The following is a 25,302-nucleotide window of genomic DNA, read 5'->3' on the forward strand; positions in this document are numbered from 1 at the left end:
CATCTCCACAAAATTTTGAGAAACTAAATTAAAAACCAAAATTGTTGAAGGATTATTACTTTGAAGGAATAAATCAGGGGGTTTTTAATCTTGCATACAGATTATATCATGCTAATTTGTATTACCTATATATTCATTTGGAATTTAACCAATAGGTAGCTTTACGCTTAAGCATGGCTTTTTAGTTCTCTTATTTATGTGCAATTAGGATTGTTTCAAAATTCTAATGTTACAAAGGGAATTTTTAAAACTTTTTCTTTGTAAAAATTAAACTACATGTGTGCGTATATAATATTCGAGAAATAATCTGGTCAAGAACCTGGATAAGTCCAAAATCTATTGCTACAGTACCAAACAAATTCAGTAGTACCTACTGGATTCCCACGAGATCACTGAGGCAGTGAGAGAAGTATATGTTGCCATTTTCCTTTCCTTTCTCAACTCTCAACACATAATGACAAGTAAACAGTTAAAGAAACTTGCTTGACCATTTCTCTGTTTTCCATATATATTTTGGTTAATTGATAGCTTCTTGCATGTTGCATCCAAACAAGAAATCTGATTTGTCCAAAATGGCAGTTCCTCTTCAACAAGAAAACTCATCCTATCAAATACTAAAGCCATGCTTCATGTGACATGACATTGTAGTTGAGTTCCAAGGAAGCTTGATCTTTGAATTTTTGCATTTGTCCATCTCCAATAACTTGGGATTCCGATTCTTTATCAGATCAGTCTTGTCACCTTGTTCCATTAATTCAATATTTTGTGTGCCTTTGCATTAAATATTCTAAATTTCACTTAGCACGACAAATATATACATATACAGGAGGAAGCGTATCAACTGGCTAGAACTTTTTTTAAAAAAGTGAAAATAATAAACTTTGATTATTAAATCTTACCATGATAAATATTAAAACATATGTCAGGTTTTTTTTTTCAAATGATCTTTTCATTAGATACATTTCTATATATATATACACACACACAATATGTGTGTGGTGTGTGTTTTTAAAAATGCATTTAAATAAATGTGATTTATACTCGTTCCAATAAGAATTCAAACATGAGAGACTAGGGTGAGTACACTAACTAATTACCTTAAAAATTACGTCAAAATACATGAAAAATTATGAAAGAGTTATTAATAATATCTTTTGATAAAAACTTTCACTTTTTGATCTAATAAAAACATTTTTCAATAAAAAAGTTATGCAGAGCTGTTATTTTAATCTACATTTTTTCATTTGTATAACATCATCTCTCGGTTTGGTTTATGGAAGGTGTTGAGCTTTACGTAAGGCTTGAAATTAACCACACATACCCCCCACTCAAACAATTGGTTTTGATCACATTGCTCCCCTTTCTTGCCGGTTCTATAACAATTTTATTTTTGAGTCTCGTACGTTAAAAAATTTATAAATAAAAAATTAACAAAAAACTGATGTTCAGTAACGTTAAAATAAGCGTAAATATATTAATATGAATTCAAACATACTATGAGCGGTTAATTGGAGTTTTGAGAAAGTACAATGATAACCAGCTAATTGGATTCAGAAAATTCATGGGAAAAGGACAATGCAGCGGCAGCATAACTCTTGGCAGCTTGAATTAGATTGACTGTGGAAGTAACTAGATAGAAGAATTAGTAACTCATCAAAGTGGCGTCAGATTCACAATCTTTCATTCGCACTTATAAATCTTGTAATTGCCACCGGTGCTAAGCTAATTAAGAATTATTATTATTATTTGATTTGAGGTTAAATGGAATTAATTTTGATAACATTAGTTTTGTATCATAAATGTACCTAGAATAAGTGCTAAAATTTAAGTTAAGTTGCTTTCAGGTAAGTAGTTTAATTAAAGGGTTACTAGCTCAATATTTTCTTAAAAAAAAATAACAACTTATGATTTGATGGTAAAAGTTGTTAGTATAAGTTGAAAAGAGTTAATATTATTAAGTTATATAAAAAATACTTATTAACACCAGTTTTTAAAAAATTACAAAAAAAAAAGTATTTTTATAATTTTTTTATAAGCTGTTTCAAACGCACTCTTAATCATAAGTTCTTAATAAAAAGTGTAATTTAATATATATATATATATATATATATATATATAAAGATTATTTTTTAATGGAAAACCAAATATATGGCATGGATGATGAATAAGATGATGGGGCATTTTGCTGAAGTCTATCATATGTAGAAGGGGACCTCAAAAATTGAAAAAGTGATGATCATAAAGAAGCAAGCTAGTGTCTGACGAACTGGCCCAAGCAATATGTTGTCCTCACCTCAAAAATGCATGTGACATGAAATGATGGGATACCCCACTTACCATTTTGAGCTTCTGCTCTGTGCCATTGTCTTCTTTTTGAAGTTTTTCTGATATCACTCTCACAAAACCTGGTCCATTAACCCTACCCTTCGCACCTCTTTTATGCTCATGAACCTCGTTAACCCTACTCTTAAGTTATCAAAAAGAAATTTTGGAGATGATTATACACACCACGGGCGTGTAAACATGTGTATTAACAAAACACACTATGATATTGGATAGCAGTTATTTTATTTTTAAAATATTATATACCTTAACTAACAAAACTGTGATTCATGTGTATCAGTATAACAATGAGCCAGCACACTAACATTTGTATTTTCTTGACGCACCAAGAAGACAACTTTAATCATATATTGGCCCACATTTATATGTCCCCCAAGTGGCTAGGATATGCAGATGAAATGTAGTGGTTAAAGTTGGTTGGTTCATGTAACCCATAAGAAGTTGTATTCAACAAAGAAGAAAAAAGAAACTATCTAAACAGACAAAATTGGAAGAACCAATCCGAAACACGTTGGATCAAGCTGGTTGATTCAGTTTGCTTTTGTGATTTTTCATTGAAATTATCTTACTAACATTTATATTTCTGAAAGGAAATAAATAGTTGATATCATTAGAAATTACTCACCATAATTTCAATAATGCTTGACTAGGTACTAGCTAAATGCCAACAATAAAAAATAAGCTTATTCAATACCAATCAATGATCATGTTTCATTACTAAAAGTAGCTAAAATAAAAGTTTGGGGTCATTTTGAAAAAGAGAAACGAAACCCTACTCGGTTCTCTTCATTTTTTTCCGTTATATTTTTTAATTTATGTTTTCTGCGCACATATTTTAGTTAGTGAAACTGTTCTCTGTTGTTCTTCTTCTTTGATAACCTCCTATGTCTGGATTTTTAAATTTTGTACATTTCTTTTTGATAATTCACTCGAATATGTCAGACCTAAGTAGTTATTATAGTTTTTTTTTTTTGCCTGCTTTTTTTTTTTTTTTAAGGATTTGATTCCTTTGAGCGAAGGAGTGTCCTTTCTATTTCTTATTCGGACGGTTTCTGTTATTCTTTTTGTTGTATAAATATGGAAAACTTTGTTTTTCAAGTCAAACAAAACGTTGTTATAATATGTTAAAATCGAAGTTAACAGTTTGGTTTGGCTTCTGCATACCCACATTGATAATAGTATATAGACACAATTTCATTTATTTGAGTACAACATAATAGTGGTAATTATATGATCTGATATGTTAAATATAAAAATTAATTTGCACTAGGTATTTATATTTTTAGGTGGTTGATCAATGGTCATTTTAAAGATAGAAACAAAGCTTCTATACTTCTGCATACGATTCCAAGTCTCGATTAATTAATACTCTAAAAGGGGAAAATCCTTCTTTGTCATATTTGGGCTCGTCTCCGATTTCTTAATTACATTGAAAGTAGCAACAAATTCACAGTTTACAACATACATTTTCTTTATAGCATGTTCATTATTAGTCTCTATAAGTCTAATGCTGAGATTTGTATGTGGGTGTAAGCTATTAACTGTGTGCCCCTCTTAAATTTATACTTATACCTAACTCAACTCTAAACTATCTTGTAAAAATGATGATTGGTTTAACCTTTATAAACTCTCGTTAACCATAATCAACGTAGAACTTCAACACCCCCATTCAAATAAAAGTTCAGATTCCCATCTATCTGTTCTTAGAAAATTGATAGTGAATTTGTTCAAATATGTGATGCGATCTTTCATCTTTCTACACCTATTCATCCGTTCGTTTCTTCTTCTTCCTCTTCCTATCCGTTGGACACAATCGTATTGTAATGACTAGCAGATTTATAACTTGTAGATATATAAGTACTTGATATATAGTAAACATATACTTAATCAGTTGCCTCAAAAAGTGAAGGTAATCATAATAGCATCAGCATAAATAACTGAATTTAATTATTATCACAATTCACAAGCAACATTAAAAAAGTGCTTCCGAAATACAATTACCATAGTCTTCAAAATGGTGAGAGGGACTACCATTTCCATTAGTACTAGCTATAGCTAGACCTGCTAGAGAAAGCAAGAAATATCCCAACAAGCAAGAGAAACCTGACCTAGTGATGATATTGTACATATATATATACATGGCAAAACCAAGTAACTAATCCAACTTCTCCATAAAATCAAACTTGGAAAAGTTAACCGCTTGATGATCACTTTGATGTGAGTGATGGTTAAGCAGTGGCTCCAACAAATGATGTCCTCTTCACAAATCGACCTTTCATTCTTGGTCTTTTCTCTGCGTTCAACTTCCTCACTTCATACCTTATCTTTTTAGCAAATAAACGCGTTCTTCTCTTCTCTCGGTACCTTGATACTCTTGCTTCTCTTCCTCCATCCGCATGCCCCCTTAATCCTCTTACTTCCCCGTAACACCATTGAACATCTGCACCACTCGAACCCTTTCAAAAAAAGGACAAAATTGCACGTCAATTAATAATTGAAATAGCCATGAATGTGTGTAAGCTTCTAAAATTTTCAAACAATCGTTGATTGGATTGCAACAAATTCAACAAAAATGATAACAAAACTATGTAATTATACTACTCTTGTATTTAGTGGTAACATCTATTTAGTCCAAATAATAACATAGGGTCATGAGAAGCCACATACAATTGTGAAGAATTGAGTAGTTGCATGTTTGTAAATCCCTTTTTATTTTAAGAAAAAAATATGTTTTTCGTGAAAACTCTTTTTTGAAATTGGCAAAATAAATCGTTCTTAAAAATTATAAACTAAACCAAATGCACACCTAGATAACATTGCTCCGTAAGTATAAGATGTTGAGAATAGAAATTAATTACCAAGAAATCTGGCCAGCAATCATGAGTGTCGAACTTAGGAGGGGTTCCTGTTGTCCATGCTGAACCTTGACTGTCCCAAGCAGTGATAACCTCTTCATAGTTTAGCCTCAAAAACATCTCCTTCCTTTTTCCCACTTCACTCACCACCTTTTCCTCCTTTTCGTGTTGAGGTGATTCTGATGAATCAATAATATTCCAATCAAAGGATTCACTGTTCATGTTAAGAATTGAATCCAAATGACAAGATGTTTCAGCATCAAATTCTTCTTCATTTTTAACCTTTACCATTGTACCTTTGGCTCCAAGTCTATTAACATATGCATCTATCTCATCTTCTTCTTTGCAATCAAGTTCTGATGATCCTTTCACGTGCCCAGATGAATCATCATCAACCCCGTTTTCAAGTAAACTTTCCACATCAACAGCAAACTCAGCAAGATCCATATCTGATGGGAGAAACTCAGAAGAAAAGTTGTCCAAATCAAAGGCTTCTTCACCATCCACAGCATCATTGTTCATGGTGGTGTCCAAATTCAATCTCTCACCCTTCACTTCATTGTATAGCTCAACATCAAACACGGGCACACGACAAAGCATTTGCTCCTCAGTCTCATCATTAAGCAGGGGTTCTTCACTTCCAAGATCTGGCACAAGGGGAAGGGTAATGGTGTTACTGAAAAGCACTTCTTTTTCATGTAATGGTGGTTGTTGTTGTTGTTGTTGCACCCATAAATGCTTGCTGTTATGACGCGGGGTTCTTGCCTTGCGTGTGAATCCACTGTGCCATGCTACCTTATGATGAGGGGTCAATGAGTAGTTGACCTTAGAGGATACAGTTTGAAGCCTAACCCTTTCATGCCTGCATGCTAATTGGTTTGCTGAATGAACCATGTTATCACAACCATGGCAAAGGAAAGCATCATCAGCAGCACAATACCACCTTGCTCTTACTTTAAGGCAGCTATCACATGCTCGTGCTGTCCTTGCTCCTAATGCACTTGCTTCTTTCATCTGGTTGATTATAGGAACTGATTTTCAGTTGCAAAGTGAAGTGCCAATGTAATAGTATGGTTAGTGTAACTGTAACATAGTTACATACAATTAAGGGGTCATAAGAATGTTGAGGGGGTGTTCATGTATTTATTTAGAGATCCGAATGATTCAAATTCAACAATTGTCTTTGTCATGTGCGTTGAAACTTGACAACGTGTTGAGGGAGAAGCATAGTGGGGTCTTATAGTTTGTTCTTACTCACTTGATTTCTTTGTGTAATGTTTGCCCATGTAATTTGCTACAGGACATCGGGCGAAGTTTTTCAGGGACCCACGATTTGGTCTCACCTCAATGTTCATTGGCTGAAGATTTGATGTTCATCTTATTCTCTGAATCCTTATTGGTTATCTTTCCTTTTATGGGATTTCTAATGGATCCAACAGGTTATGTGAGTGTGTCTTCTAGTGTCAGTGTTGTTGGTGTTAGAGTAGGACCTTTTTTGTTGTGTTGCCACAGTAATTCAATAATTCTTTTATCTGCGGTCCTCACTTCATGTTGCTTTCACTTCACCTGTGGTGGCCCTCAAATTCTCTTAGCTTCTTATTTGTCATGGTGCATTTTCCACCAATAGATGCAGCACTGTGCTCAATTAATATATATGGTTCCAGTTGACTAATTTTGGTAGAGTTTTCAGCTTTATGGTTTGTTGCTTTTGTATAAGAGAAATCTGAACCAGAAATAAAACAATGCTTTGTGTTTTATTATTTGAATATGTCCAAATTTGGTTTAATTTAGCGGGTGGTGATTTCTCCTTGTTTTCTCTTTTTCAGCTTACACTAGTGACTAATTTTTTTTGCATTAAAACCCACCAACTGTACCATTATTTGTCAATCACTGATTTTCGTTTTGGGCTTTGTAAACATCGATCTTATAGATAAAAAGGAGAGTAAAATAGATATTTCTTGTCATTGGGTAATTTTCATAAATCAATATCTGCCTAGTTAGCTGCTAAACTCAAATTCCCATTTATGAAAGGCAATTTTGATGTGATACATAGAGATAATATAAGAGCAATTAGATAGTGAAATTCTACACAAATTAACTCCTAATGTTGACATTGTAGGAATCAGTCCAAAGAATAGTTTACCATGAAATTTCCTACCGTTTTTTGGGCCCATAAATTTTCTATTCACCAAAACCACAAATTGCACTAGTCTTGGCACATGTAGATGCAGCCAAGAATGTTGCTATTTAATTTTTATGTTGGTTTTGCAATATCATGACATTGAGCAGTCTCTTCCAAGAGCCTCCTTCAGCACCCTTCTATGACTTCCTTTTCAATAAATTCTCTATCATGGGTGACACCATAATCGCAATCTTATCCTCTAATGAAAATCAACAGCAGGGAGATAAAAGGGCCAAAGAGAGAACAAAATGTGGGTGCTATTACATAGTAACTTGCAGCAGTATAGAGGAATCTTAGTACAATGTTTATATCAATTTGATGATGATATTATAAAATCTTCAAATTTGATGGAACAATAGGAGCGAGCTATTCTCTGACACCTGTTGTGTGTAAAGACGATATGAATGTAACAGTTGTATTAGATATTATTTCCAGATTATAATAGGATCCCAGGATATCTATTAAAATCTGCAATCGATAAAGCCCAAGATTCATACCCATCACAATTGATGAAAATTTTTCTTGTTTTTTATTTATAATCAATGTGGTAGCGTGAAGGTACACAGAAAATTACATCATTGTAGATGATCAACTATTATATCTTACACGTTAAATGTTACAATCCAGCAACAAGGAAAATATCTCACTTCCTTAATTGGAAGGAAATAGATGAAATTTTCTTCCATAATCCCCTCCTCAATGGTTAAAGGAAGTTAACACCATCGTTATCATCTCTCAAACGGTAATACGAAGTTCACTTCCTCAGTTGTACATGCAAAGAGCATAAAGGAGCTTGCTGTCAAAGATGTCAAGAAAAAATACATAAAACTAGTGTATTATGTAACGATGTTAAAGTTTTATTTGATAAAACTACCTTAACGCCAGTAACAAGCTTGTAATTAATAACTAAAAGTTTGCCTTCGCAAATAATGGATTAAAATAGTTATTTGTTATATATTACTTAAAAAAAGAGAGTCTATAATATTAGATTTAAAAGGAAGAGAGTGAAATTTAAAATTTTTATTTATGTATTTGTTTAAAGAATAAAACTTATATATCATTTTAAATTTAATGTTATCATGTATTATTAAAGTAAAAAAATTAATGTTGACTAATAAATAGTATTAATAACGCCTAAGATATTATATTTAAGTTTTGTTCTTTAATTTATTTAAAATAATAAAAATAAAGATGAGAGAAAATTATTAATAGCTAGAAATTAAATGTTATTTCAATCAGTATTTTAAGTATGTAATTGTTATAATACTGATAAATTTGGCGAGTATTATATGTCTTCTCTAAATTGATGATTCTTTTAATATTTAAAATTAAAGAGTATTTACATTTTTTAAATAAATTAATAACTCTATTATTTATTAATATAAAATTAAATGTGATAATTGTTTTATGTGTTAAAAAATATTTTATATTTTTTCAATTTACAAGACATTGTAAAATTTACCTTTTAATAATTAAATTTTAAAAATTATAAAAATCTTTTATTTTGTCATTATCAAATTACTTAATTAACTTATTTTAAAAAAATAAATATAAATTTTAAAACAAATTATAAATTTATTTTATCAAACACAACATAAGAATAAAAAGGTAAAGCTCAGCTTTACAATTATAATTTATATGATTAAAACTTAATCTTAATTTTCTTATATGAAAAATCTACATATTAAGAGTGTTTGTAATTTTAATTGGTTTTAATATAAAAAAATATAATTCAAACATAAAAAATACAGCTATAACTTAGTTCAATTTAAACACAATATTATATTTAATCAATTTAATTAAATTAAAATTTATTTTATTTTTTTGGTGTATTAATATTATTATTTAAAATCTTTTATTTCTATTGCTAGCATTTGGACCCTGATAATAATAGAATTACCAACCAAACGAATAAAACTACCGGTCTAATACTATTTGAAGTAATATATAAACATTAATTATATTTTTCTTCTTACATAAGTATAAAATAATTTTAAGAACTAATTATTTATTTAAATATGATACTTGATATGACAAATATTATATGAAATATTGTTTATTTAATCATTATTTAACAATTTTCATTTAACAGTAGAAATTATTTTCAAAAAATAAAATTTGTAAAAATTAAAATCTAAAAAAATGATAAATACTAATTCTAAAAGATTTGGTTATTTATTTATTTAAGCTTAAATAAATTAACCCTATTCGCTTGTGTTATTATTATTTTTTTAAAAAACACCGGTTTGCGGAGCAGACGCTATTTGTGGCGGCGATATGGTGCGGCGCAAGCGGAGATGGCCATCGCCGGAACGTTATCCGTCAAAACGGAGAAGACGTTGTTCTCCGATGGAATGTTCTAGACGATGGGTTTCCTCTTCCATAGATTCTTCTCATTGCACGGGTCGGTTAGAATCACAACAAAGCTATCTACTCACTTTGATTCAAATTCTGCATCCAAATTCAACTCCCAATTCTGTTCTGGTTGTCTAATATTGTTGAGAAGAAAACTCAATATATATAGTTTGATGATTGAGAACATAAGAATGTCCCATTGATTATATTGTTTATAACCATACCTAAGAATTGATGGATTACATTATCACTTTTGAAATTTTGAAGATTTTATTTGGTGTCATGAATCAGAAACTCTTGATTAGATAAATGCTAGCCAAATCGTAGAGCCATTTGAAGTAAATTAGTGAATGGATGTGGCCATTAGTAAATGGTATCTTATTTGTGTGTTCTGCATGGATTCTCACTATGTACATAATGGATGCTAGCCATTTGAAAAATTTTTAATCGCATGGGTCAGAATTACAACAAAGCTCTTTGCTTTTGGAAATAGTGTAATTACTTCGAATTCTATTTCACCATCAATTTATGTATTCAAATGTATCCAAGTTTCACTGCCAATCTCACACGTCGTGCATTAGTGTATTTGCCTATTTTGTGTTGAATAGTGAATACATTTTGCTATGATTATTTTCCTTTTTAGAAGTTAGCATTTTTGTGTTACATTTCTCTGGTTGAGTTTGCACCTAATGTAAAAAGTGGAGATTTTTCATTACCAGATGCCATTCCAGAAGATATTCATATACATTTTGGTCAGTACCTTCTTCCAATTTTCAGTTACTTAAAAGGGGGCAGGTATATTTAAAAACAAAATAAAAATAAATAAATAAAGATGCGAGTGTGAAGAAGATGGCATTTGGGTGCCTCTATGTTAACTGATTCTCATTTAGACTTTAGAATAAATTGTGTTTATCTCATATTTACTATTCTGAACCCTTTTTACCTTTGCAGATAAGGTTGTAGTTGTTTCATACAATATACTTGGTGTTGAAAATGCATCAAAGCATCTGGACTTGTATTCTAATATTCCACATAGTTTATTGGAGTGGGACAGGAGGAAAAGACTCATACTTAAAGAGATTAATAACTATAATGCAAGCATACTGTGTTTCCAGGTACGTTAATGAAAATCCTTCCTGGTGTTATACATTGAATAGCACTACTTAATTACTTATTACCTTGTTACAAACATGCAATCGTTCTTTATCTTTAAAATGTATGCATCTCTACTGAGCTTTGAAAGGTAGAAAAGAAGACTAAAAGTGACTGATTGAACTGACATTTTTTTTTATTGAGCTAACAGCTCTTGATTTCATATATTAATTTGACAAAGGGGATTGTGAATCTGTGATATTCTAAGTGTGTTGCTTCATAATCTTTCTTGAGATACTAGTTATGCTGATGTAATTCCAGTTGGGGCAAACATCTTTGTTTTACCCAATTTAGTATTTATTCTCTGCTTGAAATTGTATGCTAGCATCATAAAATCTGATTGTCAAGAATTGCTTTCTCATAAATCTTATGTCTGCAGGAGGTTGATCATTTTAATGATTTGGATGATCTTTTCTCGAGCAGTGGATTTAAAGGTGTTTACAAGGTATATTAAATATATATTTGAAAGATCATATAAATTTTTTAAGTCCAAATATTTAATCAAGTACCTTATGAGTCATTTGTTTTTCATTTGACACAGGCTCGCACAGGGGAAGCACAAGATGGATGTGCTGTATTTTGGAAAGACAAGTTGTAGGTTTCTGTTGCGCCAAAGTCATTTAAATAATGGAGTTTTTATATCCTGTATTAATTAATTTATTTAATATATGGCATTGTTGGCCTTTGACAAATAAGTAAATGAGCTGCCTAAGTTTTCCTTGATACAGAATAATACCAATAGTTCAAAAATGTGCTAATAGAGCGTAGCAATGAGAAAATGTAGAGTTTCAAATTTGGCCTACTTGAAGTATATTTTGGAATGTGACTGCAGATTCAATCTTTTGCATCAAGAAGATATAGAGTTCCAAAGATTTGGCCTGCGTAACAATGTTGCTCAGCTTTGTGTTTTGGAGGTATTTAGGGTTTGTTTTCTATTTTTCTAATTTGATTTCTACTTATGTTATACATTTTGTGTTGTCCTTTGATAGAAAGAGTTATGATTGCTGATGCGAATTTTCACACCCTTCCCTAAATTTCATTTTATCTTGTGTGTGCTGTGCATACATGTATTCTTGCTGCATTGGAACCAATTATGTTAGGTTTTGTTTTTATATCTTATTACTCTTCATTTCATTATCAATTTGCAGGCAAACCATGATAAACCAGAATCTGATGCATGTAACCTAACAACAATGTAAGTTTTATATGTCTAAAATGGGTAATATGAACACAATTATTTGTTGTCTTTGACATATCTATTCATTTAATGCTTGGTTTCCATTCTAATATCCTGGAATGTTTACTAATGTTTATTAAATTATTGCATGCCAACAATTGACTAGTTTCTATATTTTCTGACTCTTAAAGCAACCTTTATTCCATCTCTAAATTTTAGCCACAAAGATAGTTTAAAATTGAAAATATTGGAAAAAATAATGACTACACTAATGTATTTACATATGCCCACACACACATGATGCCTATTTCATGACCAATGATTTTTCATATTTTCCACATAGTAACTAATTTGATCTACATATATAGGGCACCATCCATAGGAAAAAAAAGATTTGTAGTAGGAAATATACATGTGCTATTCAACCCAAATCGTGGCGACATCAAACTGGGCCAGGTACTTCTTGAATTTTCTTAACTAGATAGGTAGCATTATACTCACTCAAAGAAAATACATTGATTTTAAGTTGTCTAATCTATTTCATTGATTCTGGGAACTTGATACTTGATATAATCGATAGGTCAGACTTTTACTTGATAAAGCTCACAAATTGTCTCAAGAATGGGGCAACATTCCTGTTATTATTGCTGGGGATTTAAATAGTGTTCCACAGGTAAGATATTCCTTTATACTTAGTAGTTGATTAACTTCAGATCAGTGATCTAGTATGCTGTTACTTCATTACTTCTATTTTGTTTTTCATTTCATGTTGTCAGAGTGCAATATATAAATTTCTATCTTCATCCAAGGTGAGTTTGGCATCTCCTTATGGTATATTATTCTCAAGCCTCTTAGCTTATTTTTTGTGCTGCATCACAGAAATTTTATTATATCCACAAAGTCTCAGACCTTGAGTAAGTAATTCATCTGTGTTTGGATTATAGATAGTGAGGGGAACAAAAAGGGAATGATGGAAGGGGAACAAATTCCCTTGTTTGAGAGTTTAAAATAGATTGAATGGGAAAGGAATTCAAGAGGACCTATTTGCCCTTTGTTCCTTTCAAAATATAGATTTTTGTTAGCTCAAAAATTGGTAGGAATGGGAGGAACTCAAAGGTAATGGAGTTCAGTACCTTTCCCTCATTAATCTTACAAACAAAGGGAATTCTAGCTTTGTTCCATTTCTTTCCCTTGCTTTCCTGTTTATCCTTACTTGTCCCATTCCATTCCATTAATGGAAAAACATCCAAACTCAGTTAGAGGTGGGACTTGTTCTTTGGCAGGAGAGGGCCATTAATGAGTTTTCTGTGTTTATTAGTATTGCTCCATTTATTGCAGTTAGACATCCAATTACATAATCGCAGAAATATGTCAGGACAGCTTGAAATCCAGTCCAACAACAGAGTCTTCAGATCACAGATTGGTGATGGCACTAGGTTGTTTTTTGAGTCTGTGCTAAGCCTTTTAGTTTCAGTTATTATCTGTCGTAACTTCACCAACCTGCCCCCCCCCCCCTCCTAAAAAATGAGGCACTTATAAATTATGAAACAGATTCAGGATCATATATTTGCCAAGACCATAGTTTATTTGTTGATATGGAAAATGACGTTTTTTGATGGCTCTGAATGAAAATTATAATAATAGTATTTCCTTTATTTTAATTGTTGTTATCGAGATTATAATGGGATTATTTTCTTGATTATGCTGCAAGTTATGTTGTAATTGTTTCCCTTTATTAGCTGTTCCTGATTAGTGATTGTGGTAATTAGACAAGAACATATTGTTGATTTTGTAATATTCTTTCCCTAATTGCAGCATTCCCTAATTGATAGAGCTGAGAGCTCTCCTCTCAACTCAAGCAAGATTTTTACTCAAAACTATTCCTTTGTCTCTTTTCCAAGTATTATTATTGTTGTTATTGTCGTCGTCTTTCTTGTTCTTGTCTTTGCCCTTGCCCTTGTTCTTGTTATTTGTCAAATTTTAGAGGGCAGGGTTCTAATCATTGTTTGTCAAAATTTTAAGTGTTAGGTATTCTGTAATAACTATTTGGCTGTGTATCTGATGCAGCGTTGCAATGTCTGTTTCAAGGCAGCTGTTATACAGATGGAGTGTGGAAGAACTAAAACTTGCGACTGGCACAGAAGGAACCACTCATCTTCAGCACCATCTCAAGCTCTGCAGTGCTTATAGTGGTGTTCCTGTATGATGTTTTAATCTGCCAACTATATTTCTGAGTCTTTTCCAAATACAATAGAATTGTTATAATCAGCTATTTCTGCAACTTCTTTGATTGAGATAAAAAGTTTGTCCTAGAAATATTAATATGGGAAACTAAAAAATTTCAATGAATATTCAGATTGTGATGTTTCGCACTTAATTTTTGCATAAACCTCATATAGCTGCGGCTGCAGGGAAACCATAGAACTAGAGATGATATTGGGGAGCCCTTGGCAACGTCTTACCACTCCAAGTTCATGGGAACTGTTGATTATATCTGGTAATCATTGATTATATCTGGTAATCATATTATTTCACACTAAACACCAAAATTATTGCATTTACAAATTGCTTGTTAGTTGTTACTGACGTCATTCGTCAGCAGGCATTCAGACGATCTTATTCCAGTTAGAGTACTTGAAACCTTGCCCATCGATATTCTTAGAAAAACTAGAGGACTCCCTAGTGAGGTACTTTACTAAAGCTAGTTCTTGAAACCTCGACCATTGACATGCTTATGTATTTTGTTTCACATTGGCTTATCGATATCTTTATGATTCTTTTGATGCCCTGTAGAAATGGGGAAGTGACCACCTAGCTGTTGTATGTGAATTGGCTTTTGCAAACAACGGCAACATATCCTGACTGCTTCAGTATGAAATTCCAACCCTGCGTTGAATATTCTCATTCTTAAAATCTTTTACAATTGTATATATGATATCTGACCCTTGAGCTGATTAACAAATATGGAGATTGAGGAGAGTCAAAGCATTGTTGCCATCGTAGATCTCATTAATTTCTACTGTCATTGTCCACTTCTACCCCTTTCAAGACCTCTTCTCTTTCCCTGCTCATTTCTTTCACGGTAAAGGAGAATCAAGGAGATCAAACTGTGAATTGCACCTGATAATTGGAGGTGAATATCATGTTGCAGCAGATCTGCAAACTCTCCTTCCTAGCTCTGACATGTTGCTTGGAACTTTGGAAATGCTTTAAAATTCATCAAGAACTTTCTACATGGTGAGCATGCTGGGTAACCTCTGATTATGAGGTTCAGAGAGCAAATGGTAGATATATCTTAAATGTTATTATTTTATGATGTTCGGAGGACAAGTTGACTGCCGTTAGCACTAATCTTTTGGAGATTTTTATCAACAATTGTAGCACTTTTCAAATAGAAATTCCAATTCTCCATATTATGTGAAATATTTATCAATTCCTGAAATATTACTTTTTTTTTTGTGCGTGTGAGAAATATTTATCAATTTCTGAGGTCTTTAAAACTAATTATATATTAAAAAGATTGGAGATTATCATTTTTATGCAAGGATGTTTCATGCTGCACATACGCCTGTTATCTGTTTGAATTTATATGAGAATCCACCCGAATGTGCTGACTGTCGTTGTCAGCCACCACAAGAGCAGGAATAAACGAGAATATTTTTAAATGATTCATGCTCATTCTATCTTTTCTATTCTTACGTGAAAGGGCCAAATAGTCACTAGGAATTTTCACGAGGGGAACATTTATTCCTTCTGATTGTCATGCTTTGCCTTTTACCTTTACTTTGGCATTTTCTTTTTGTATTGTTTTGTTTTTCTCTTCATCAGCAGTACCCAAAATTAAATAAAGTGCAGTTCGTAGCAATGTCTTTTTAAAGTGAACATAATTAGAAGTAGGAAAAAATTGAGAACGAGCTGACACAAATTCTCTGAAGAAAATATGAAACATTTAGTTCCATCCATAACAATCTTTAAAAAATTGAAGACAGTATGGTTACTCCAATCTAAGGCAAAAACAAGAGCTTGAATCTTGGATTGCTTTAACATGCCAAACAAAATCCCAAGACCTCTCTTGTCATTGTGCCTCAATAATCAAATGCAATATACTCAAAACTCAATTCTTTTGCCTATTTGCCTATATACTCAGTAGTAGTAAGGTGTAGCTACTAGTTTCACTATCTTAACTACAAAATTTTAGGGGCATTCCCAATTTAGAGTTTCATCAATCCATGCTAACTCATCAACGGAACTTTCAACAGGGGGGGGAATGATCCCTTCCCCATGTTCCACATTCCAAATAGAACCACCTTTAATGTCATTGTCCAAGAAATTATAGAAGTCACTACCAGGCAGCACTGCTCCTTTCTCTACATCCGAATAGAAATCCAAGCTAGTCAATGATGGCATAACTGGCTCCTCTAGCAAATATTGAATTGAATGATCTTCACTATAAACTGGTACCACATCATTGCCTCCTCCTTCACAATTAGTTTCCACCTTGACCTTTTCTCTGACTAAACCACTAGTGTCATTAATATCTAGTGGACCTTTTGTAGTGCTGACATCGAGCACTGATGATGGGGATGGGTGAAACAACACTTCTTTGGCATTCTCAGAAGCCAATGCATCCCTTTCCCTCAAAGCCAATTCAAACTCATTCTTCTTTTTCTCATAAGCCATGGCAGCTTCTTCTTCAGTATCAAAAGTACCAAGCCACATTCTGACCCCTTGAAAAGGGTCTCGAATTTCTGCAACATATTTTCCCCATTTCCTTCTTTGAACACCTCTGTAGATGCTTGATGATCTTCTGTTCCTCCTCCTTGCAAAAAGGCCTGGATTTGCTTTGAACTTTTCACTATTGACATCTTCTTGTGAAGATTTCTCTGCTTTGTTTGGCATGTATGGAACCAAAAATTCCTTGACAATCCTCTTGGAACCACCATTTAATTGATACCCATTACTCAAAAACTCATCATTTTCTTCACTTGAATAATCAGTTGCATCTGGGTCAGTGTATACAACTCTAATTTTCCTCCTAGTGTTCAAGTTTGCTTCTTTGGTTGAAACACTCTCTTTTCCTCTCTTACTATTCATTTTTTGCTTCAAAATTTTGAGCTGGGTCAACCTGCCATTTTGAGCCAGAACCCAAAATCTGATCAAAGAAAAAAGAAAGAAAACTCTTAAAAACAAGGAAAAGACCAAGATTAAACGATAAAAATAGCTGCATTAAGAGAAGGGGGGTATGAACATTTCTTAAGTGAAAAATGATAAAAATTCAAAACCTCTAAAACCCATGTTCATGTCATTAACTGTGTCACACAGTGAATTACTACAGATATCAAGGGGAAACTGAAACTACATACCATTTGTGTCTCTGATCAAGTGATCTGAGTTGCATGCAAAGGCTCAAGAAGGGACAAAGTGCATGTGAGGAAGCACAGCACAGAGAATGAGACAGAAGTAAACCAGACAGCTTTGGAGCTCCACACTGATCAGAGATTCAATCCTAGAAGACATATATGCCATAATAATAATAATAATAATAATAATAATATAGAGCCATTAATACGTTACTTTTCGGTTACCTGAGACTTTTTCAGCTCTATTTTTGGTACTGTTTATTATTATTATTATTATTATTATTATTATTATTATTATTACTGTTGGTTGGAACTTGTGAATTTTGTTTTTTTATGGATACAGCAAGAAAAGCAAATAAGGCAGTCAGGGATGACATTATGGAAAGTAACTGACGTTGCATTTGACTGTACAATGCTGCTCAATTTTGTTTCTCCCTCTCTTGAATCTCTCTTTATAGGTTCTTCCCTCTACACCTTCCACCACTTGAAACATATTTTCTTGTATAAACAAATGTGATAAGATTAATTATGATTAAAATAATATAGATTATTTAAGGTAAAAGCAGTATTTTTCTCTCTAATTTTACTTTTTTTTCTGAGTTAGTCTTTTAATTTTATTTTATTTTATTCTTATCTTTTATCTCTTTTGTTAGTTTTAATTTAATTTTTTAATTACAGATTTTTTTATTAGAAATGATTATGCTCAAGTCAAATAAAATTATTATAAACAATAAATTCTATAAAGAGTTGAATAAAATTAACAATATTTAATTTAATTTAATTTGGTTTATTAAACTGTCACACTTGATTAAAAAAAGACAAAAGACAAAATTGGAAAGAAACAACATTAAATGAACAATTTACTTAATTTACTATTATTTAAATATAAAATAATGTTTATATAAATATGTATTTATAGTTATTCCTTACATTAAATGTTAAGAAAAACCATTATCTCGTTACTCCAGTCGCAGTTATCTCCCCCAGCTTACTTAATACTTGTCGCCGTGCAATAAAAATAATTAATTTAATTTGCTACAGAAAGTTTTTAAAAAAAAAGTGCCATAAAATTCTTTTTAAAAAAAACATATCTATATGAAAATCATTTCATAATACATACTTATGACTTTTTAGATTTTTTTATAAAGCAAAAAATAAAAAAATTATAAAATATGTAAATTATTTAAAAATGTAAAATTTTCTAAAAACGAAGAGTATACTATATTTTATATTTTAAAATAGAAAACTATTTTTAAAAAAATCAATCATACTCTAATATTACTATTCTTTTTACTGTTATTTTTTTCTCTCTTTATTTTTAATTATAATTTTCGATTTCAATTGATATTGATGGAAGGTTAGAAGAAGCCATAGTGGTTCGTTTCAATCGCTCTGTCGACTCGTTCGATCTCCAGCGGGTTGACTCAGCTCCGTACGTAATCTCAATCTGCACTACTCTTTTTTCTTTGATTCTGACGATGAATATCGCTCAATTGTGTGTTTCGTTCACTTTGTGAGAAGGATTTGAATTTTACTAAAATGTAGAGATTTAGAATTCTCAAAATCCTTTCATATGAACTCTCTCTTTTAACGATTCATTTCAACACTTTAATCTCTCGCGATTCGAAATTCATTCTACGTTTCTCTTTCTCACACTCTCTTGTTTTGCTTTAACCTAACTTCCTTAGTAAGTTCCTCTGTTATGTATATGTTAGGTTCCTTATTTCTCAGTGGAATGCTTGGAATTATTTGTTTTGTATAAGCAAGAGTTTGGATTCGAATTGGAATCATTTTTAAGGTTGTCCAATTCCTTATTCGTTTAACGATATTAATTGGTCAAATTCGTTGAAAGAACCGGAAAATAAATCATTTCCTTCTTGTTATTATTGTTTAAATTTTCATTTTAAATGGAATTTTTTCTTTTATATCTTACACTTAAAATGATCCAACCTAAAGTTTTGAGTTGTTTGAATTTTATGCTGAAAGTTGCTGCTCTTAGTTATCAGTTTCTGCTTTGGGTATGTTACTCAGCTAATCTCTGGTTGTTGTGGGGGATGCATGAGTATACTGTAGATACAGTTTTAAGCTTTTTTTCCTTTGTTTTGATGAGTTTACGTTTTTCTATTTTCAATCTTTGTTTGTATTCTATTGCATTGCTGGTTGTGCCTTTCTGGATTTAAAAGTATATAATATCTTCCTCTTTTTTTGTATGACTTTCTTTTCTTGATTAACTCTATATAGCATTATCCTTCTTCAGTGTGTTCTGTCAAACTATAACAAATGACAGTAGTTTTAGATAGCCTTCAATATATCTGCGTTGTTTTCTGTAGGTGTTAATTAGGGCTGCTCTACGATATCATAATGGGCCAAACTTATTTTGCTATCCAATTTGCTGAACTAAATAATGGAATATCTTGTCTTTTTAATTTTGGGATGAAATACGCTACCTCCATTGGTTATTACTGCTTAAAAACTTTGGATCTTCTTTTAGCTGCTGACTTTTTGTTTCAATATTAAACACATCGACAACAAAATTTTATGAAAAGACATTGCTATCCTCTGTTTTTCCGGGAGTTGAGTTCATTGTCCTTTCACGCCTTCAACCTGTTTTCCAGTTCATAACCTAACAGGGCCTTTCATTACTGCTGCAACTTAACTAACTTCCCAGTCTTCTGGTTAGGATTTCAATGTCTGCCTCCTTAATTGAATTATTATTCTTTTTCTGGTTCTTGTGAAATATCTGTCATTTTTAAAAGCTATTGATATTAACCTTATTGTGTATATTTGTCGAATTGTTGCAGTAACATTAACTGTTGAAATCTTCTGTGCTTAGTACCTGTATAATATGGATCAAGAAGATGGAAAGATGGGCACTGAGAATCCTCCACAAGCATCTTCTAGTCCTCTGTCATCAGGAAAAGATGATATCATGAGCAATGAGAATCATCCTGAAGGGACTTCTAATCCTCTGTCATCAGATGATACGATGTGTACTGAGTATCCTCCTGAACTGTCTTCTAATCCTCCGTCATCAGCAAAAGATGGTGTGATAGACATTGAGAATCCTACTGAAGTGTCTTCCAATCCTCTATCATCAGGAAAAGATGATATGATGGGCACTGAGAATCATCCTGAAGTTTCTTCTAATGCTCTGCTATCAGCAAATGACAATATGACGGACACTGTGAATCCTACTGAAGTGTCTTTGAATCCTCCATCACCAGGAAAAGATTTTATGATGGGCACTGAGAATTCTCCTGAAGTGTCTTCTGATCAGCCATCATCAGGAAAAGATGGTAGCAAGAAGGATGCTGATCCTTCTGAAGGATCTAGTAAACCAGAGTTGAGGGACAAGAATACTCAACAATCATTGAAGGCAAAATCTAAAATTGTCAAAAAATCTCAGGCTAGTAAACTTAAGGCCAGGAAGAACAATGGCTCTCAACAAATTCGTGAGAAAAAAAGAATTAGAAAGAACAAAAAAGTAGTGGACAATGCTGAAAGTTGCCATAATGCAGATAAGAAACAAATTTCAGACAATAGCCAGCAGAAGGAAACTAATGATGAACCACCTAAGAACAGTCAGGAGGCCGAAAACAATGAAGTGAAGGAAAGTCAAAATAGGAGCACTAGTAATAAAAATCCCGCAGAGAAGATCCATCTGTTGGATAAGACTGAACAAAAAATGAAGAATAAAGAGAAGCATAGAGAGTCAAATAAGAGTTCTAGGGGTAGGGAAAACAAGGATAAGCAAAGTGGGATAGAAGAGAGTCAATCCAAAGAGAAAAAGAGTGAAAAGCTTGGTGGTCTCATATTTATGTGCAATGCAAAGACGAAGCTGGATTGTTTCTGCTATCGTGTCATGGGTGTTTCCGCTGGTAAAAAGGATGTTGCTTTACAAGTCAAACCTGGGCTTAAGCTTTTTCTATATGATTTTGATCTGAAGCTACTGTATGGAATTTATAAGGCTTCATCTTCTGGTGGCATGAGGCTTGAACCCAGAGCTTTTGGTGGCAAATTTCCTGCTCAGGTTACTTTCCCTCTTCATTTTCCCTTCAAATTTATCCTAATCTCGTCTCTGTGTTATCATGATTCATATGCTGATGACTGACACCTTCAGGTGAGATTCAACATTGCTTCTGATTGTTTCCCTCTACCTGAGAGCATTTTCAAAAAGGCCATCAAGGATAATTATAATGAAAAGCACAAGTTCAGAACAGAACTTACTGTTAGACAAGTGAGAATCAAATGTTACCTCTGGTAGCCTTTCTGTCTGTTTGGTGAATCATTTATCATAATATTTAAATGTTCTATTTCAGGTAAGGCAACTCACTCAACTTTTCCAACCAGCTGGAATTCATTCAGCTGTGCAACCTATCCATTCCCCTCCAAAAGCAATAATTCGAGAAAGGGAATCCCCTGATGATGTTAGGGGATCATGGCCCCATTCACGCAGGGAAAGCTATCATGTGCAGTCTCATGTTAGGGATCATCAACTTGGCCGGCAAGAGGACATTACTCATGACTTGTTTCTTATGGAGAAGAACTATAGAGCTTATGGTCTCCGAGGAGATTCTTACAAAGGAGAGTATGAACACCGTCGCAATGTCCCTGCCCGTGTAGAAAGTATGCACACTGATCCTCTTTATTTGAGTGACAGTAGACACCAGAACTATTTTCATGATACAATTTCGCACAATGTGAAGGATCCTTATTATGTCCATAGCTATGGTGCTTCACCTAGGGATGCATATTTAAGAAGAGAGGAAATTTCTTCAAGCTCATATTTGGTTGGGGAAAGACCTTTTGTTGGCACCAATAACTTGCTAAGGAGAGAGACTGTTCAGGATAGGCGTTACTCAATATATTCTGCTGCTGATGCTCTCTCTGATTATAACCCAATGAGGCCGTGTAATGGAGACAAGTTGGAATCTTCACTTGGACCGGTTTCATCCCGTTACTCTTTTGCTAGCCCTTCATTTTCCCGTCGCTAACGTGAACGTGCATTTTGAATCCCTTGTCTTGTGTTCCTCACTATTATCTTTCATTCAGGTGGCTTACCAGGTTGCTCAAAGAAAAAATGAGCAAGACAATGAGTGAGTGACTGGTAGATATTACAAACTGTACAATCCTGTAAGGTATATGTTTGAAAACATGTTACAAATTATGTAAACATGAATATAATGTAGAAGTTATAATTAGTAGCGGTAAAGTAAATATGAATTTGTACTAAACATGCTGGTTGGGCACCTCTTGATTTGGAAAAGCATCTCTACCTTGTGAGGTTTGAATGCTGCCGCTTGATAAACTGATTATTTACGGTACCACACTAGCTCTTCAGGTAGATAGGAAGATAGGCACGAACACGGTAGAGGGATAACTAAATTTCCATAATTTTACAAGGGATTTAATTGGCAAAAATAATTGAGAAATTAATATTGTACATAATCTGAATTAAAAGAAACTAAAGATGTAATTAAGTCTATAACTTACTACTATATTTATACTAAATAAACACTGAATAGTTGCAAAATAGTTGCTGCACTGATTCTAATTATGCAATTAGTATAATCAATTAGAAAATAGCTGTAAGTTTCCAAAAAAGTAACTATGGAAATAGTCATAACCAGTTCCTAACTGCTTAGTGAGAAAACATAAGCTTTTAACAAAACTTAGCGAAAAGTTTACTCTCAACTTCTTTAAAAATTAGTTGTGGAGTAAATGTAAATAATGTCAAAAATTATTTAATGGAGAGTATTTAGTTATTAAAAAAAAAAACCATTCCAACTTATAATCGATGTTTTGAGCAAGAAATCAGTTATAATTATTTTTCATAATCAATAGGATTAAAAAGATGCTATATATTAATGTTAAAAAAGTTTAAGTAATAAGATTGTCTCTGTTAGTATATGACCTTTGTGTGATAAAATTTAAATTACTAGTATAAAAATTCTAATCTTAAAGCATTTGATAATCTCAATCTTCTTGAAATTAGATTGTCTCAAAATGAGGGTTTTCTTCCAACAAAGGCTAAGAATGCAGAAAGATAGCTAGCTCCTACATAATTCTTGGGGGAATTGGAGATATTTGGTTGATTTTCATCTTATGGGTATGCCGAAATGATTCGAAATTGGATCAAAATTAATATGGGTAGAATGCGTACACGGTCGCTTTTCTTGAAGAAACTCATTTCTTATTTCAAGAAACAAAATGCTTTTTTCAGTTTTAGTCCTTTCAAGCTTTCATAAGTGTATGAGAAAAATCTAATTCATGTCCCGTTCTAGAAATATTGTGTGCTTGCTTCTTGTTCCGTTATAGAAATCTAATTCTTCCTAATGCTATTTTGAAAGATTCGATTTTGAAAAATAGATCAAACGCATTTTGAGTACAAGTTAATGTTATATTTCAGCCAAGCAAATCAGCGTCGTGTCTCGTATTTTTGAAAAAAAATATATATACATATATATATATATAATAGTGATGTATTAGTGTCAAAATTGTTTGACTTAATCGATAAATTTTCTATAATATAATATTTTATTTATAATAGCATTTTTAATTTTAAAATGTAAATTATTAAATACATTCTTATTTAAAATTTATATTTATTTAATTCTATATATAATTGTGCATGAAATTAAAATTTATATGTATTGTGTTAACAAATTGCGTTAACTCGGTTAAATTCCCTACGGAATTACGATTTGGGGAGTGATGTTATTAAAATTTTAAAAATTGGATAAAAAATTGAGTTAAACCAAACTCAATCGTTCCATAAACACTTTTATTGATATAAGATAGATTAACCTCAAGTAATTGATTAAAGAATAAATATCTTTAATAAATATTATCATACTTAATGTCAAAAAGAAATTATTTAATATTTTTTATTTTTTAAATTTTAGACTATATTATCTTCTTAACCATCCAGTATTACCATTGTTGCCTCTAAAAATTTTAAATTCAAAATTTTATGATTTAACTATGTATGTAAAAGAAGATATTCACTTAATATTAAAAATTAGACTTAATTATGTTTTTTATCTTTATAAATATAGAATATTTTACGATAAATTTTTATAAAATTTTTTGTTAAAATTTAGTTTCTAAAAAGTTAAGAAATTAAGATTTAATCTCTATCATCAACTCCTTTTTATTAAGTGTTGAGTCAGCAGACAGAGTGTCAGCTCAGCACGCACTTACGTAGCACTATGTGACATGTTATATTATTTAATTTTTTTATTTTTATTATTTAAAATTATACAATTACAAATAGGTTCCTAAACACATTTTACATAATTACAGAACAACTTTTTTAATTTTTTTTCTTTCTCCACAATCTTTCTCCTCACCTTCCCACAACCCTCTTCCAACACCTTTCCCCCACCCCCACTCTCACCCCCTCCCTCATCAATACTTTTTCATTGCATTAAACTCTCTATCTCTATCCTATATTTAGACTGTTCATTTTTAAACTTTGTACATATTTTAAATTAATTTTTCATCACCTAGCTTAGAACCTTTACACAACCCCTTAATATCTAAAATATAAATAAAATTTTAATAGAAAAAAGTGAATAACAAATTGGGAGTAGAAATACAGATTGGAAGAAGAGAAAGAGTTAGGAGTAGAATAGAAAAAAGAGTAAGAGTAGAATAATAGGACAGAAATTGAGGTAAAGGAAAAGGGAGGGGTGAGGGCGTGAGAAATGAAAAAGAGAGGAAAAGGAGATGAGGGATGGTGCAGATAGAAGGAATGGAAAAGGAGTAGGGGAAAGGAATGGGTGGTGCATATAAGAGAATGAGAAGGGGTGGAAGTATGGGTAATTGGAGGGAGAATGGATGTGAGAAAGGTAAATGAGTGGTGATGGGGGAATG

The 25,302-nt window shown here is 32.2% G+C and overlaps 4 protein-coding genes across 11 annotated transcripts; 2 read left to right on the forward strand and 2 right to left on the reverse strand.

The window, feature by feature from the left end:
• Positions 1 to 3,993: 3,993 nt before the first annotated feature.
• LOC113867499 (zinc finger protein CONSTANS-LIKE 16-like) lies at positions 3,994 to 6,361 on the reverse strand. 2 transcript variants are annotated; one of them, XM_027502865.1, is made up of 2 exons: positions 5,202 to 6,361; positions 3,994 to 4,783 (listed from the first exon to the last, which is right to left on the reverse strand). In XM_027502865.1, exons 1-2 carry the CDS (start codon positions 6,210 to 6,212, stop codon positions 4,757 to 4,759), a joined length of 1,038 nt encoding a protein of 345 aa, XP_027358666.1. In that variant the 5' UTR covers positions 6,213 to 6,361; the 3' UTR covers positions 3,994 to 4,756. The 2 variants fall into 2 exon arrangements, with proteins under 2 accessions (XP_027358666.1, XP_027358665.1); XM_027502864.1 differs by having other exon boundaries at positions 3,994 to 4,799; positions 5,202 to 6,357.
• A 3,311-nt stretch (positions 6,362 to 9,672) lies between these two features.
• Positions 9,673 to 15,469, forward strand: LOC113867062 (carbon catabolite repressor protein 4 homolog 5). 2 transcript variants are annotated; one of them, XM_027502018.1, is made up of 14 exons: positions 9,673 to 9,784; positions 10,687 to 10,850; positions 11,267 to 11,332; positions 11,429 to 11,481; positions 11,720 to 11,801; positions 12,036 to 12,082; positions 12,433 to 12,520; positions 12,645 to 12,737; positions 12,841 to 12,873; positions 13,403 to 13,500; positions 14,132 to 14,264; positions 14,476 to 14,561; positions 14,667 to 14,751; positions 14,858 to 15,469. In XM_027502018.1, exons 1-14 carry the CDS (start codon positions 9,730 to 9,732, stop codon positions 14,924 to 14,926), a joined length of 1,152 nt encoding a protein of 383 aa, XP_027357819.1. In that variant the 5' UTR covers positions 9,673 to 9,729; the 3' UTR covers positions 14,927 to 15,469. The 2 variants fall into 2 exon arrangements, with proteins under 2 accessions (XP_027357819.1, XP_027357820.1); XM_027502019.1 differs by lacking the exon at positions 14,132 to 14,264 and having other exon boundaries at positions 14,487 to 14,561.
• A 789-nt stretch (positions 15,470 to 16,258) lies between these two features.
• Positions 16,259 to 17,801, reverse strand: LOC113866790 (ethylene-responsive transcription factor ERF117-like). The gene is made up of 3 exons (XM_027501589.1): positions 17,766 to 17,801; positions 17,428 to 17,552; positions 16,259 to 17,189 (listed from the first exon to the last, which is right to left on the reverse strand). The coding sequence occupies exons 1-3, from the start codon at positions 17,799 to 17,801 to the stop codon at positions 16,259 to 16,261; spliced, it is 1,092 nt and encodes a 363-aa protein (XP_027357390.1).
• Positions 17,802 to 18,770: 969 nt separating this feature from the next.
• Positions 18,771 to 22,747, forward strand: LOC113867443. 6 transcript variants are annotated; one of them, XM_027502776.1, is made up of 4 exons: positions 18,771 to 18,856; positions 20,258 to 21,454; positions 21,545 to 21,661; positions 21,744 to 22,747. In XM_027502776.1, the coding sequence occupies exons 2-4, from the start codon at positions 20,270 to 20,272 to the stop codon at positions 22,416 to 22,418; spliced, it is 1,977 nt and encodes a 658-aa protein (XP_027358577.1). In that variant the 5' UTR covers positions 18,771 to 18,856; positions 20,258 to 20,269; the 3' UTR covers positions 22,419 to 22,747. The 6 variants fall into 6 exon arrangements, with proteins under 6 accessions (XP_027358577.1, XP_027358576.1, XP_027358574.1 ...); XM_027502775.1 differs by having other exon boundaries at positions 20,226 to 21,454; positions 21,744 to 22,745; XM_027502773.1 differs by lacking the exon at positions 18,771 to 18,856 and adding an exon at positions 19,359 to 20,099 and having other exon boundaries at positions 20,226 to 21,454; positions 21,744 to 22,712.
• Positions 22,748 to 25,302: the final 2,555 nt, after the last annotated feature.

This window comes from Abrus precatorius, unplaced genomic scaffold (assembly GCF_003935025.1).
Source record: "Abrus precatorius isolate BTA unplaced genomic scaffold, Abrus_2018 Scaffold5, whole genome shotgun sequence".
NCBI classification, from domain to species: Eukaryota; Viridiplantae; Streptophyta; class Magnoliopsida; order Fabales; family Fabaceae; genus Abrus; species Abrus precatorius.

Excerpts from the sequence above, each read along its gene's own strand:
- LOC113867499 (XM_027502864.1), bottom strand. The coding sequence starts at position 6,212 with ATGAAAGAAGCAAGTGCATTAGGAGCAAGGACAGCACGAGCATGTGAT. Across the intron at positions 4,800-5,201 it reads ATTGCTGGCCAGATTTCTTG|GGTTCGAGTGGTGCAGATGT; the intron begins GTAATTAATTTC and ends TTTTTTTGAAAG.
- LOC113867062 (XM_027502018.1), top strand. The coding sequence starts at position 9,730 with ATGGAATGTTCTAGACGATGGGTTTCCTCTTCCATAGATTCTTCTCAT. Across the intron at positions 12,521-12,644 it reads GCGACATCAAACTGGGCCAG|GTCAGACTTTTACTTGATAA; the intron begins GTACTTCTTGAA and ends TATAATCGATAG. Across the intron at positions 14,265-14,475 it reads GTGCTTATAGTGGTGTTCCT|GGAAACCATAGAACTAGAGA; the intron begins GTATGATGTTTT and ends CTGCGGCTGCAG.
- LOC113866790 (XM_027501589.1), bottom strand. The coding sequence starts at position 17,801 with ATGTCATCCCTGACTGCCTTATTTGCTTTTCTTGCT. Across the intron at positions 17,553-17,765 it reads CCTTATTTGCTTTTCTTGCT|TGTGGAGCTCCAAAGCTGTC; the intron begins GTATCCATAAAA and ends ATCTCTGATCAG. Across the intron at positions 17,190-17,427 it reads CTTGATCAGAGACACAAATG|GTTGACCCAGCTCAAAATTT; the intron begins GTATGTAGTTTC and ends TCAAAATGGCAG.
- LOC113867443 (XM_027502776.1), top strand. The coding sequence starts at position 20,270 with ATGGATCAAGAAGATGGAAAGATGGGCACTGAGAATCCTCCACAAGCA. Across the intron at positions 21,455-21,544 it reads GTGGCAAATTTCCTGCTCAG|GTGAGATTCAACATTGCTTC; the intron begins GTTACTTTCCCT and ends TGACACCTTCAG. Across the intron at positions 21,662-21,743 it reads CAGAACTTACTGTTAGACAA|GTAAGGCAACTCACTCAACT; the intron begins GTGAGAATCAAA and ends GTTCTATTTCAG.